Here is a 15,971-nt window from a genome sequence, read left to right on the forward strand (position 1 = left end):
TAAAGGTTCAAATACCTCTTCTAATTTCACATCATTAAGAAGGTTGAATAGGTTAAAATCCCTATTGCAAACACACCAAGTGAGGAGAGAAGTAGATTCTCAATGTTTGCTGATGATTTTGGTGGTCTACCCTGCTGTTAACCACCTTCTTCAAGACAAGCAAATAGACATCTTCCACTTATAAATTCACATCAAAGTGGTCACAAATGGATAAAATAAAATACACTTACAAACATTAAAAAAACCTAGGGACACTTATTTGCACAGACATTGCAGCATTTGAATCACAAAACTGAAAAAAGTCTACCCATGAGGCAAATATATCCACAGTAGTAAGTGAGCAACAAAACCTTCATTTGCAGTTGTACAATCTCAGCCAAAGGGTTAAAGTAAACCCAAAATATTATTTTTTTGGGAGGCAAATAGAAGGACCTGCCTTTTAGGTCAGTCCCAATGTGAGGATGCATAGCATTTAAGTCCATTGATAAAATGGCAGTGTTGTTGCCCGCTTAGTACTATGAATACGTTTGTCATATGGGTAGACTTTTTAAAGTTCTGTGATCAACTGCTGTGCTGTCTGTGCCATGGATATTTGTTTTTTTATGTTTGTTTGTAGGTGTATTTTATTTTGTACATGTGACCACTTGTATGTGAATTTATAAGTGGAAGATGTCTGCTCACTTGTCTGAAGAAGGTGGTTAAAAGCACGATACACTGCTCAAACGTGTCGACAAACATTGAGAACCTAATTCTCGACTCACTTTGTGTGTGAAATATAGATCCGAGCTTATTTAACCTTCTTTCCTTCTTTAAAATGTGAAAAGAGAAGCGGTCATTGAACCTTTAAAGTTGTATGGAGTTTCTTTTTTTTTTTTAATCTTCCACATTTTAATTTCTTGTTTATTAAGATTCATGTATTGTTAAGGATATTTTCCGGGTCAATAGTAAATTGTATGTATTTTTGTATATGTTATCTTTGTCTGTGTTTTGCACAAAAGACACCGCATTTAGATTCAATTAAATGTTAAAACGTTGTTCTTGGTCCTAGGATATTATTTCGTTTCTTGTTTGGGGTCGGTACTGCACCACGGTCAGGTTTGAAATCACATTGCTATGTTATGTAAAGCATCACTGTCATGCCAGCATCCATACTGCCCAGGGACGTACCGTCCTATTATGCCAGAACACAAACTGCCCTTGCATGTAAAGCCCCATTTCAGGACAAGCACCACCATAAGCAGCACTACTAACCATGTTACCCAACCAAAGTCACATCTCCCCTCTTCACCGGAGGCTGGGCTGCAGCAGGTTCCAGGGACTGCTGGACTGGAGCCTCTACTGTCCCACCTAGATTATAGGCCGCTGCAGAGATGGATGGAAGCCCGCCATTCTTGCTCACGGCAATACTTTTGTTTCAGTTCCTTGGGGTGTAGCGCATTCAGCTTTTAACCTGGTCACCCATAGATAAACCCTTATGTGCTATGCAAATGCAATACACAATGTTTTACAGGTTTTAATGATGAGCAAAACCAGCTACCTGTAAAAGGGAGCTTCTTTTCAGCAGGGCAGCAAGCAGATCACTCAGCAGGGGCCAAGCACTGGAAAGCCTGCAGCTAAAATGCTTTTTTACTTATTGAGTGATATAAAGCATTTGAATCCGAAATGCTGCACATATCACCATCCAGGTACACAACTAAAGAGTGGATTTTTGTTGGAGCATTTAGCAGAGTGGGAAATGCAAGAATGGTTGAAAGACCTTCTACCCGGATAGGGCAGCGCACAGACGTTTAATAGAAGTCATTTTTCCGTACTGTATAGGTGACCTTTCAGAGAAGAATCATGCCATCACTTCTTTAAATTAGTCCATTAGCCTACCACACATGAAGCAAATGCTAGAGTACCAGTGTAATTATCTAGCCCTGACTAGTAAACCTGTATTACCAGCGAGTGAATTAGAACAAGTTACTGCCACCAGCTTGGTGTACTGGAATAAACATATTCCCCCTTGATGAAAATGAATGTAGACAGACTCCGAGCACTAGAGAAAGCTTTATTCACGCAGATGGTTCTAAAGTTGGGGCTAGGACAGACTGCTACTTTTACTACGTTGTCTCCACAAGTTTACACTGCTGAAGTTTGGAACAGATTTCCCTGCAGTCTGTCACTTCTTCAGGGAGAGCGCCATCTTGATCACGAAGGCCTGGGTCCGCACCAGACTTCAGCAAGATCTCCACAATGTCCAAAAACTCACAGGAGGAAGCTAGTGAGAGGAGAGAAGAAAACTTTGTTACTCGATAATGAATAATTTCCTAAGAGGCAGCACACTGCAACACAAACAAACCAAAGGGTAGAGTCATTCCAAGATGACAAACCACATTCTATAGCAATGGGCATTCTGGGGCCACCCACCCCCAACCTACACCAAGGTTCCAGGGATATCCAAAATCTAAATCAAGAGGTATTTAAGGACTACAGCCTCAACATAAACACCAGAAGACATATATTCTATAGCAAGAGGTATTTAAGGGCCTGTCAAATCCTAAAGGCATCCCAGGTTGCCTCAACCACACACTGCATCTAGACTCTCCACAAGACCACCAAACCTCAACCAACACAACGAGGCACCCTGGGTCACCAGGGCACACCCTACATCAGGAGTCATTAATCCCACCATACACTAACAGACACAGCAGGTACACCAAACCACAATTTACATAATGAAGACCCCTGATTCGCTGACATCTACATGAAGAGGCGTTCCAGTGTCACAAAAACACAACCTACATGAGAGGCATTGCACGGTCACTCGCCGCACCAACATAAAGGTAGTCAAACCACACCTTCTCAACAGCCCTTCCTAGAACAACCACTGTCATTCAACACCAAGAGGCACTGTAAGGTCACTGCATCTCAACATGGATATATATATATAAAATGCCATCAGAAGGTCACAAAATTAAAACCAACAATAAATAGGGGTATAGAAACACCAAACACCATCAACACTACAAGATCACCAGACACACTGCATCAAAAGTCATACCAGGGTAGCTCAACCACAACCAGTACTTGGGGAAACACCAGGGGCTCTCAACACCAAGAGTATTCTAGGGTTATTGAACCACATCAAAGAACATGGGCATTCAAAAGGTTACTTTAACTTATTCAACACCAGATTAGCCTGCTGGGTTACGCAATGACATTCATCAACAAGAGGTATTGCAAGGTCAGAGCACAACAGCTAGAAGCATTACGGGACCAAAGCAACAACAAGACACATTCTAGGGACACAATACCACACCCAACACAAACAGGCAATAGAGTCACCCAAAGCTAAGAGGCACTATAGTCACCCAACATCAAGAGGCACTACAGTCACCTGACATGTAGAGGCTCACCAGGCTACCGTGTGAGGCATGCCAGGGTCAACTGATCACACTGAATGCCAAGTATCCAAGTGTCACTAAACCATAACCAACAGGCAGACTGTCGCAGTGGCTAAATAAACAAGAGACTTCAGGGGCATTCCACCACCTCTCCCCTAAACCAGCAGTATTACATGGCCACCTAAAACTAATAGGGTACTACAGGGTCACTAGTATATACCCTACATTAAGAGGCTTGTACAGACCACTCAATGAAGCCTATACCACAAGGCATTCCTGGATATTCAATTATACCCACCATTATTAAGACCATAGGGTCACACTGCCAGAGTTAAGAAATACTGAGGCTGTACGGATTCTAAGGATGTTCCAAATTTATTTATGCAGTGATGCCATGAGTTTTAAGGTTCGAACCAACCAAGAAGTCAAATATGTTTTACATGACTGAACTGAGATTAGGAATCAAAGCTCCTACACACACGTGTCAGCGAAGCATGCAGTTTACATACACTTAACACACAAAGGACCGTTTACTTCTGTCACAGAATTAAAGTTTTGTATAAGTTAATAGTGGCAGCAGATAATAGCAATTATATTTTTAAGTCTTAGACAAATATAACAGAAAAGTATAAATTCAAAGGAGGCCATTTTATTAATCAATGAACAGGAAACGTACAAAAGGTTTACAAAAAAATGTAATATTCTTTTTTTCAACATTTTTTTTTATTAGATACCTGGAGCAATCAACAATTGATACAAAACATAAATACTCCATTTAGAGAACAATACATTGTACAAACACTAAAAACACAATAAATATCAATTAATTCCTCAATAGTTTAAGGTCAGTGTCACAGTACTAGGGGGTAATCAATAAGATATTAAAAAGAGCATGAAAAGCAGACCGCAAATTACACATGGGTCAATCAACATCAAGATAAGCGTAAAATCTTGAGAAGGCTTATTCATAAACGTGAATCCCTCCACCCCTTAAGGGGGGCCCAGATGTTCTGACCAAGCTCCTTCATTCTTCTGGCCCTCTGAGAATACAAAGAGGATTCAATATTATGGATCCCCAGCAATCTGGACAACCACATCTGAAAAGAGGGAGCTGTGGAGTCCTTCCAACCCGCAGCCAACAAAATTCGAAGAAACCCCACACATATAAAAACAAAAGCTTCCTCCTCCTTTTTCAGCCCTGGATTAGAATCTGATCCCAAGATCATCAGGGTAGGGGATAGGATGATTTTAACACCTATCAGCCCCTCCCAAAATGTCTCAATCTCCGCACAAATCTTACTCAACATACTGCAATGAGAAAACATATGCACCAAATTTGCGGGTCCCTGAGAACACCTCGGGCACCTATCATCATCCCTTTTTCCCCACTCAAATAACTTGGCTGGAGTGAAATATAGATTATATAATGTTTTATAGTGTTGCGCTTTAAGAACGAAATAAATTCCCTGCCAATTGTAGCGCCTTATCCAGATCCACATCCGGACCCCAGTTTCAGGATTCATGAAGCCTCAACCTTATCCAAGTCATCCTGAATTGTAGAGATTAATGCTTTATAAATCATACTAATCTTAGTACCCCCACCCAATATATAGTAAAAAATGTAATTTTACCTCCTGGGGTTATCCGGGGTCAATACTTGATAGGGTTTTAGAGATTTGTGCAAGCTTGAAGCATTGGTTCAGGGGAATTCCGAATTTCTGCTGCGCCTCTTCAAAGCTCATCAATTTGGATCCCTCACAAAGATCCCCTATTCTTATAAGAAGATGAGACTCCCAAGAAATCCACAACCAGTCACTGCTAAGGTAAGGAAAGAGACTTGAATTCCAAAGTGGCATGTAATGATTATATTTCGGGACTATCAATGATTTTTTAATAATTTTCCAGACCCTCCAAACACTATCCAGTACTTTATACCTTTTTTATTGTAGAAACGTCTGTTCGTTTTACGCAATAAAAGCCCCACGGCCTCCCTAACTAATAATAATTCAAAAAAAGATGGAGGACAGGCATTCCCAAACGGACAGTCAGACAAATTTGTGGCGCAATCTAATAATATCGCCATTTTGCTAAAGAGACAGGCCACTAGGTAAAATCAGATATTCGGGACAGCTAGGCCTCCTCTGTCTTGTGACAAAGACAAAAGTTTCAAAGATCGTCTTGTTTTCCCATACTGCCATATGAAGTTAATAAATATTGTTTCAATAGATTTAACACTCTGTCTCCCACCATCAGCGGGATCGAGCGGAAAAGATACAATACTTTCTGGAGCATAGTCAATTTGAGCACATTGACTCTCCCTATTATAGACAGATGTATGGAGGCTATCCTTTTTAGCTCTGATGACAATGAATTAACAAGTGGCACAAAGTTATCTTTAATATTTGTATCCATTACCGGGCTAATCCTGACTCCTAGATAGATTGCTGAATCAGTGTACCTTCCATCCTGCTTTATGATGTTACTCGAGCAGATTATCTGGGTCTTATTCTCATTGAGAAGATACCCTGAACACCGGCCAACTCCGAAGTTATTCCTATCAGGGCCGACATAGCCGTTTCTGGTTCTGTAGTTGTTATATACAAATCGGCATATGCCAGCAGCTTGGTTTCAAATCCATTACACACCACTGGCTTAATACCCTCACACCCTAATAACTTTCACACTACTGTATCAATATAAAGGGCGAATAAAATTGGTGAACAGGGGCACCCTTGTCGGGTCCCCCGAGAGATATATATTTCATCTGAGCCGCCACCCATTAGCTTAACTCTAGCAATAGGATCAGCATACATGGCTCAGATAGCTTTCATTATTCTAGGGCTTGGGGTAATTTCTCCCAGGACAGTGCCTCTTGAATATAATAGCACAAATACATTGTAGCCCCAATGCCACGGATATATTTAAATTGTCTTGGTAATAAATGAAGGCTCATCTACTTTATTGGAATGTTTTTGCTGTACTTTATGACAGCGATCGTTAGGTTTTTTAACCAGATGTTTTATTCATATTAATGTGAGGAAGTGAGCTGTGAATGTGGCCTGTTATCTTTTTTATTGAACAAAGTTTTTAGCACAGAGGATGTGTAAAAGTACAAATTGTGTCTTGTGATATTGTTCTAGTCATATATTGTCTTAGCTATATATTTTATATGTTTTCTATTGCTCTGGTATTGCAGATATTATATGTTCATGTGGGATTCAAATATTTTATCCTGAAGAAGGTGTTGGCTCTTTAAATCATTAGCCCACCGAAACGCGTCGATGCATATTTTGAGAGAAAATACGCTAAGTCTGTGAAGCAACAACTCTGACTACAAAAGTGACATGTGTGTTAGAGTTTGATTACTGTTAGACTATTGTATTCTCCTCACTTCAATAGGAACAGTATATTCCTTATTTTTTTTCCCACTAGTGTGTGGTTTTTATTGTGTACAATTGTATATTTTTATGTGTATCACTCTCATTGATTATTAGTGTATTGATGATATGGTATATTGTGTTTTTAATATTTGCTTCAATAAACTGTACAATTTTTAGGTCGAGGACCATCGCACTGCGTAGCAGTGGGCGGAGCCCGAGATTTAATGTTTCTTAGAGGGGGCTTGGAACCCGCCCCTCTTCTCCATTGGCTGGCTTCCCAAATGGAGGTCAGCCACTGGAGGAGAGGGGCTTCACTCCCTTTAAGCCCCGTCTTTTTTGGATTCGGGGGCGTGTCTTGTAGGTTCTTTCTATCTGTGACTTCATCCGTCACTCAAACCTAAAAAACACGCCCCCAAATCACAAAAAGGACCGTGTATTTCTCGGAGGCATTTCTGCCTCGCCTCAGAGAAACGTGGTCGTGTTCATGGCGTGGTTGTGTTAGGTTTCTGCTCTCCCAGTTCATTTGGTGTGTTGTTAGTTGTAGTCAATTAGCGCTTGTTCACAATATGCCATCCTGAGAGGCCCTTTTGTGGAGGTGCATAGCCCCCCCCAGCCCCACCACTCTTGTGTTTAACCGAAACACAAACTGCGTCGCCTGTTTTTAGACTTTTTAGAACAGTTAAGGCACCTCGAACAGCAACAATCCAGCCGGAAGTGAAGTGATCAATCGCTCGGTAATAATTGGCCAGCCTCAATGAAAGTCCGCCAGTGAGACAGCTCAGTGGGTTTGGCACATGCTGCGGAGTTCTGCGTCCCCCCTGCATGCTATCAGCCCCAGCCCCGATGCGATGGGTGTGAGGGGGGGCCAGGAGGTGCCATGACTTGTAATGTGTACTTCTATAGCGCGCATCTTACCCGGGAGGGCTTCATGGCGCTTAGAGCGGGCTAGCCCCGCGGGGGCAGGGGGAGGGCTGGGGGCACCCTTGTTATACTATGGATATCGACTGGTATTAAATCGGCAGAATATGAGGAGCTGTTCGTGCTCTGCATCTTGTTACATGGGCAATACAGCAACAACAAGCCAATGCCTCTGAGGCTGTAAGGGCTGGAGAGGAGTCACCCCTACTGCTGCTTGTGCATAGGCCCCATACTTCTCACCATACCTCTCCTCCTAGTACTGGTCACGCCCACGTACCTCCTTGTGAACGATTACATGACAAGCAGAAGTTTTATGCTGAAGGAAACTTTTTTAATGGCATGGGGCAATTTAAGTGATTTGCCCAGAATCACAGGATGTTGAGCGGACGCTGGGATTTCACCTCCCTCTGCCATTAAATTAAACAAGTATGCTTTTATGTAGCACTTGTGCGTAGCAGTGAGGCCAGCCTCAATGAAAGTCCAGAATGGGTAAAATTGCCTCCAAAGGAGTTTGTTATCTTTGGTTGAATTGACTTAATTTAGAAACTAAGTTGAATGCAGGTAACTTAATTATCCTGAACAAAATTAATTCCAGTTAATTTTTCTAAAAAAACATACATTCATGACTGGTTAAACATAACAATACTTTACAATAAGACAAAGACAAAAAGAGAAATAGACATGTGTATAGGCAAAAAAGTAAATTTTATCAAAATTAGGACACAAAGGGAAATGTACAATGCAAAAGAAAATATGCAGAACAGGGATACAGGATATATGTCTGAGAATAAATCAAAATCTCTGTAAGGCCTGTTAGCCGCCTATCCAAAATATAGATTAAAAGAATTTCGACGTTTCGGTCTTTATGGACAACTCTTCAAGACCATCATCAGGACAGTAGACAGTAAAATATTGTAACTCCCTTAAAATGGTAGTTATGCTCCGTATATTTGGAGAGATGGCGCTTTTGTAGAGCAGAAACGTTGTATCTATTTCGTGACTTCTTAGTGCTTCTTTTGGCGAATCTTATATTTAGCTTGCACGAGGGTTGCAGGGACAATTTCAGACCGTGTACTTAGAACAAAAATTGGAACAATCTTTAAGCGCATTCAGAGTATCTAACAATGATATCCTTCTTCGTGCTCGCTCCTCGCAATAGTGTCAGAGGGGGCCTCAGTTAGAGATGCAAACGACACGGGCAAGTCTGTTCAGGAGCATCCGCGTAATCAGAATCAATCCACCGTAACTCTGCAAGCAGATGAAAGTCCGCCAGTGAGTGAGACAGCTCAGCGGGTTTGGCACATGCTGCGGAGTTCTACGTCCCCCCTGCATGCTATCAGTCACAGCCCCGGTGCGATAGGTATGAGGGGGCCAGGAGGAGCCATGACTTAATGTGTACTTCTATAGCGCGCATCTTACCCGGGAGGGCTTCATGGCGCTTAGAGCGGGCTAGCCCAGGGGGGTGGGCTGGGGGCACCCTTGTTATACTAGGGATATCGACGGAGGCCAGCCATTGGAGGGGAGGGACGTCACTCCGATCAAGCCCCGTCTTTTTGCGATTCGGGAGTGTTTTTTAGGTTCTTTCTATCTGTGACGTATTCAGTCACTCAAACCTAAAAAACACGCCTCGCCTCGGAAAAAGGTGGTCGTGTTCATGGTGTGGTCATATTGTAATGAATCAATTTCTGCAGACTGTGAAAGCCTCAGGGCTCGGTTCAGTAAATGTGATGGCCTTGTAGTGGAATATGTGTGGCTCTGTGTGTGTGTGTGGATCTGTCTGTGTGTGGGTGGCTCTGTCCGAGTGTGTGTGGCTCTGTCTGTGTGTGTGTGTGGCTCTGTCTGTGTGTGTGTGTGGCTGTATGTGTGTGCGTGGCTCTATGTGTGTGTGGCTGTGTGTGTGGGGCTGTGTGAGTGTGTGTGGGGGGGGCCTGTGTGTGTGGGGGGGGCTGTGTGTCCGTGGGGGGGCTGTGTGTCCGTGGGGGGGCTGTGTGTCTGTGGGGGGCTGTGTGTGTGTGTGGGGGGGCTGTGTGTGTGTGTGGGGGGGCTGTGTGTGTGTGTGGGGGGCTGTGTGTGGGGGGGCTGTGTGTGTGTGGGGGGGCTCGGTGTGTGTGTGTGGGGGGGCTCTGTGTGTGTGTGTGGGGGGGGCTCTGTGTGTGTGTGTGGGGGGGGGCTCTGTGTGTGTGTGTGGGGGGGGCTCTGTGTGTGTGTGTGGGGGGGGGGGCTCTGTGTGTGTGTAGCTCTGTGTGGATAGCTTTTTTTGTAGGTGGCTCTATGTGTGGGTGGTCCTGTATGTGTGTGGGTGGTTCTGTCTGTGTGAGGGTGGCTCTGTGTGTGAGGGTGGCTGTGTGTGTGTGGGTGGCTCTATAAGAATGACTTTGTGGGTGGCTGTGTGGGTGGCTCTGTGTGATTGTGAATGCAATAGGTCAATCATATGCGAGCGATTAAGCTATTGGCATTGTAAATGACAATGCCATTTATTTAACGATTAAGCTATTGGCCATGTAAATGACAATGCTATTTATGTATGATTTAAAAAAAGAAAATGTCATGAGCAATGCCAATAGCTCTACCTTTAATAATGCCGAGACCATTGCATTGTAAATGCTTGTTATGAAGTTATTTTTATGAAGTTCTTTGTTCACCTTTGCATTTAATGCTGTGAATGTGAGTATATGTGATATAGAATTCTACCCAAAGGGGAATTTCTGTTCTGACACTTGTCCTCCTTAGGTTTACCCTTCTTATGAAAAAGAAGAATATTTGTGTCTTTCCGGGATTTTGCCGGAGCCAAATATGCCCGTAAATAAATCCAGCAAAAAGGGGGCTATCACTGCCTGAAGGCATTTTTATACTTCAAGTGGAATACCGTCTGGCCCTGTGGCCTTGCCTGCTGCTAAATCCTGCAATGCCTCTACCACTTCACTCAGTGCTCGGTCATTATCTAGTGTAGCTCTTTCCTGTTCTGTAAAAATATGACCAAAGTCTTCAAATGCTAAATTGGCAAATTCCGCCCTGTCCTCTTCTTGATATACCTTTTGATAAAAGTTCTTAAAGACCTTTCTAATATCTTCTGATTCAGTATACTCCTGATTGCCCTCATGAACTTTCACAATTGTATTTCTGCTAAAACCCTGCTTAATCCTCAATGCTAAGAGCTTACCTGCCTGCTCCACCGTCTCATACAACCTACCCCTGTGTACCTGATATTCATGAGCACTTCTCTGTGCTACACACTTATATGCTTCCGCCTTAAGAGCCAATATCTTATGCCTGCTATCAGCCTCCTTCCCACAAGTGATATCCCTCACATGTTGCTCCTCCGGCCGTACCAGCTGAGCCATCAGTTTCTCATGCTCCTCTAGAGCTCCCTTCCTCTGGTTAGCAGAAAAAATGATTGTCTCCCCTCTTAATGCTGCCTTGAAGGAATCCCATACGTTGTTCCGGTAAGCACTGTACCTATTCATATCAAAATAGTTTTGGGTCCAGCTCTGTAAATGATCCACAAATTTGGGATCCACTAACAGTCTCCTCTCAAAGGTCCATCTATAGCGAGGACACGTAACGATATCACTTTCGAAACCTAGAATTAATGGGCTATGGTCGGAGATTACTTTTGGTAATTTAGTAATTCCTACTCTCCCTACCTCCGAAGGTGATATAAGGAAGTAATCCAATTTTGTGTACTTCTTAAAGGGGCAGGAAAAATAGGTAAAGCCTGGATTAAGAGGTTCTTTATGACCCCACACATCCAACAAACTGTGTGAGTTAATTAAAGAGGACAAGGCTCCAAAAACCTTGGGTTTCCGACCAGCATAGTTTCCATTATTAATAGCACCTGTAAGATCTGCTGAAATATTAAAATCACCACACACTATGAGAGGACATAGCCAGTTCAGTAATTTCACCTCCAGTTTATCGAACACCTCAGGTTCATCCTGATTGGAGCCATAAATTGTAAACAATGTAAACCCAGCCTCGAGTTCCACCATTGCCCACCTGCCCAAAGTATCTGCCAGGGAGCGTCTAGCGCCCCCCAAAGCAGTTTTGGCCAAAATTGCCACCCCTCTAACAGTAGACGTCTGTGTAGAACAAACCAATAAATCAACTCTTTAATACTTAGCAGATATTTTTTAGCCCAGGGTAGGTGAGTCTCCTGTATACAGATCACATCCAAGTGATTTGACCTCACAAAATGCCCCAATTTTTGCCTCTTGTTCCAATCATTCAAGCCCCCTATATTTATCGAGCATATCCCAAGTTTCCCCATAATTTTGTGGACAGGCAACTCCTGACCAACAACTTAGCAAAAACCAGTTAAGCACAAATAATACCAAAACCCAACCAAAAACAACAATGCACCAGGTATCATCCAAATTCCCCCCCATATTATCCCACCACACACCGTGAGGTCCCAACCCCCCCTCCACCCTCCCCTTCCTCCCTGACCCCCCTCCCCTTGTGTCCCCCACCCCCTATACTCCCTACCCCCCTGAGGCGCTCAGACCATAGTCTGTGCCTGCGATGTGTGCAGCTTTAGCGGCCTGGGTCCGTTAACATAACTTAACTTCATACTACCCCTCTTCTCATAATAAATCAGATCAAATCATCACCCGTGAACCACACTAATTATATAGCTTTCTGCCAAATGTTCTAAATGACATTGGAGCACCCCCGCCTTACCCTTACACCCTTCGACCCAGATAACCAGTCTTTTTTCAGATTTACATCAAATTTCAAGTATTCACTTTTTAAAAAAAAATATTTTTTTTTACCAACCATACCAGGCTATTTATCAATAGTGTCCAGGTACTCTCGAGCTTTTATTTCTGATGAGAAATACCGGGTATGTCCCTCATAAATTGTCTTAGGTTGTGCCGGGTTTATTAGGTATATAGACTCAAATCAGTACTATATCAGAAGGTTTATTCAGTACCCAGCCGGGCCTGAATCTTTTTAATCAAAATATATACATCAAAATAGGTAGAGACCACCAGAGGGTCTAATTCAAAAGCTGATAGGGTACAAGCCTGTACCTATCCAGAGCACACTTGAACAGGGTTCAGAAGTGAGAGAAATAGGAAAGCAGGAAAACGTGAAGAGAATATCAGGCAAAAAAACAAAGTGGGAGCCAACTGTCCCTTGCAGCATAAATACAATTTGTAAAGCAAGTTCAGACATACAATTACTGTAACATTATTGACAAAATTTGGAAGAGATTACAGAATTGTTATAATGTCGACGACGTTTCGATCCCTTGCTCCTAGTGAACTGGGATCATCATCAGGACTTAATAATAGAATGCCTGTTTGTACTTTTGTCAGAGCCTGTTCAAAGCGGGAAAAATGAGAAAAAGAAAAAAAAGAAGGTTCTTGTTTAGAAACAACACTATGTCAGGGAATTATATACAGGGAAATACTTTTTGAAACTTCCATGGCATGCCAGGGTGCAATGGTGGTAGATTGTGCACAACATTCTCATAGTCGTCACATTGTGGTGTTTCAATTCCTTTTGATCAAGTGCACGCAGGTTTTAGAGCCAAAACGGTTAATAGCCCGAGGTGAAATGACTATCAGCGGTATCACGCAATGTCCACTGTAAACGGAATCGTGATTGTGGCATGCCAGGGTGCTAGGCGGTCGATTGTGCACGTGTTCTTAAAGCCGTCACATTCGTGGTTCCTACTAATCAAGTGCACGCAGGTATACGCGCCGGAACGGTCGATTTATTCGAAGTGATTGTCAACGAAACCGTGACTGTGGCTATTGTGTTGATAACGATCCGGCACATGGTGTGGGAGTTGGTTGTGCATGCAAGTCATATTTATAACAAGGTGCCACGCCACGCTTGGTGCCTAGTGAGATAGTATAATGATGAGCAGTAAAACAGACCTGCCAGAGTATTTACTCCAAGTCAGACGGCAGAGGGTGAAAGTCAATGGATATGGGAGAACATCTAAAAAGGCAAAACGGCAATTATAGTGCCGCCAGGTGGTGGACAGGGCAGGCAGTTTGCAACAAATTAATTAATCCATTACCTTGTATTTGTAAAAGGGTGGACACGTTACTGTCGCACGTTCAAGGTGATTCTTAAAATGAGAATTACATCGGGGTCCGCAATAAAAGAATTGGTGCTCGAATAGAGATCTGAAAAGACAACAAGGTTCTGCTATCATTATATGCGCGACTGCTTGTGAGCGGAGGCGGGGGGAGGGGGGAGCTCACTTTCTAGCCCTTACCTTAGAATGCAGTCAATGCCGCCTTGCTCGAAATCAGAGCAGGATTCTCTCGGTGTGCTCAATGGCGTGCTCCCGAAAATGCGGAAGTCCGGAAGTGGTTGCCGGCCGTCGTGGTGCTCATATGTGCGCAGGGAAAGGGGAGTGAGGATATGTGACATAATGGCGGCCATCTTGGAATATACATACAGTGCTTAATTGTCACAATTGAAGAATACTGTAAGAGGGCTTTTTGGTCTGTATTGAAACAGTCTTTGAAAATGCCCTCAAGTGCGTTAAAGAAGTCCAGCCCAGTCTTCAGTGCGATTCAACCCATTCTGGATCGTATTACAGTATTCTTCAATTATGACAATTAAGCACTGTATGTATATATGCCGGTCAAAACTGCTTTAAAGATGTTCTTCAAATAATGTGTAAATGTTGGCCGAGGGTTGTTCCAAATATTCCATATTCTTCATAGCCTGTATGGTTTTCCTTACTGTGAAAAGTACCAAATGCGGGCATAGAGTCTAGCTTTCAGGGCTCACGATTCACGCAAATAACACCTTTCCAAGATGGCCGCCATTATGTCACATATCCTCACTCCCCTTTCCCTGCGCACATATGAGCACCACGACGGCCGGCTACCACTTCCGGACTTCCGCATTTTCGGGAGCACGCCATTGAGCACACCGAGAGAATCCTGCTCTGATTTCGAGCAAGGCGGCATTGACTGCATTCTAAGGTAAGGGCTAGAAAGTGAGCTCCCCCCTCCCCCCGCCTCCGCTCACAAGCAGTCGCGCATATAATGATAGCAGAACCTTGTTGTCTTTTCAGATCTCTATTCGAGCACCAATTCTTTTATTGCGGACCCCGATGTAATTCTCATTTTAAGAATCACCTTGAACGTGCGACAGTAACGTGTCCACCCTTTTACAAATACAAGGTAATGGATTAATTAATTTGTTGCGAACTGCCTGCCCTGTCCACCACCTGGCGGCACTATAATTGCCGTTTTGCCTTTTTAGATGTTCTCCCATATCCATTGACTTTCACCCTCTGCCGTCTGACTTGGAGTAAATACTTTGGCAGGTCTGTTTTACTGCTCATCATTATACTATCTCACTAGGCACCAAGCGTGGCGTGGCACCTTGTTATAAATATGACTTGCATGCACAACCAACGCCCACACCATGTGCCGGATCGTTATCAACACAATAGCCACAGTCACGGTTTCGTTGACAATCACTTCGAATAAATCGACCGTTCCGGCGCGTATACCTGCAGGGAAAAGAGGCCGTCCTGATCCTACTTGACCTGTCGGCAGCCTTCGATACGGTTTCACACCATATCTTAGTGAACCGGTTGGCTGCCGCAGGGGTAGGGGGACAAGCCCTGGTATGGCTTAGGAATTTCCTCAGCAACAGACGTCAGGTCACTGTGCTGGGCCCTTTCCAGTCGGAAGCAAAGGTCGTCAGCTCTGGGGTACCACAGGGCTCTAGCTTAAGCCCTGTACTTTTTAATCTGTACATGGTCCCACTTATGGAACTGATCGCATCTTTTAAGATCAGTACAATTTCTTATGCTGACGACACCCAGCTAATCCTGGTGCTGGACAGGGACAGGCCAGGTGCTGAAGAAAATCTAAAGGAATGCCTAACAGCGACATTCAACTGGATGACCAACAACCATTTGAAATGTAATGCCGGGAAGACAGAGATCATGCCCTTTGGGAAACACAATCTGTTCTCCCCAAAGAGGTGTTGGCCTGCTGAAGCAGAAGCGCCACCCAACACCATCACATCGGCTCGGAACTTGGGTATCAAGTTCGACGACCAACTGTCTTTTAAAAATCAAGCAGTAACTATAGCTGGGACCTGCTTTCAGATTATAAAGGCACTAAGGAAATTCTTCGATCTCCTCCCGCTGCCAGCAAGAAAAACGGTGGCAGTGGCTTTAATTAACTCCAGGTTGGACTACTGCAACGGCCTGTATGCTGGAGCTAACAAGTCAGTCCTGCACCGACTGCAGATGGTCCAACATGCCACTGCGCGCCTAGTACTACGCTGGCCACGT

The 15,971-nt window shown here is 43.6% G+C and overlaps 1 protein-coding gene across 1 annotated transcript in view; it reads right to left on the reverse strand.

Annotated features, from left to right (window-relative positions):
- Positions 1–2,036: 2,036 nt before the first annotated feature.
- The window catches only part of ACBD6 (acyl-CoA binding domain containing 6), a 357,145-nt gene continuing 343,210 nt past the window's right edge, over positions 2,037–15,971 (reverse strand). Inside the window, exon 8 of the mRNA XM_086955446.1 lies at positions 2,037–2,260. Within this exon, the coding sequence (XP_086811572.1) occupies positions 2,103–2,260 (158 nt within the window). The 3' untranslated portion in view covers positions 2,037–2,102. The remainder of the gene's footprint in view (positions 2,261–15,971) is intronic.

This window comes from Lissotriton vulgaris, chromosome 1_1 (assembly GCF_964263255.1).
Source record: "Lissotriton vulgaris chromosome 1_1, aLisVul1.2, whole genome shotgun sequence".
Classification (NCBI taxonomy): Eukaryota; Metazoa; Chordata; class Amphibia; order Caudata; family Salamandridae; genus Lissotriton; species Lissotriton vulgaris.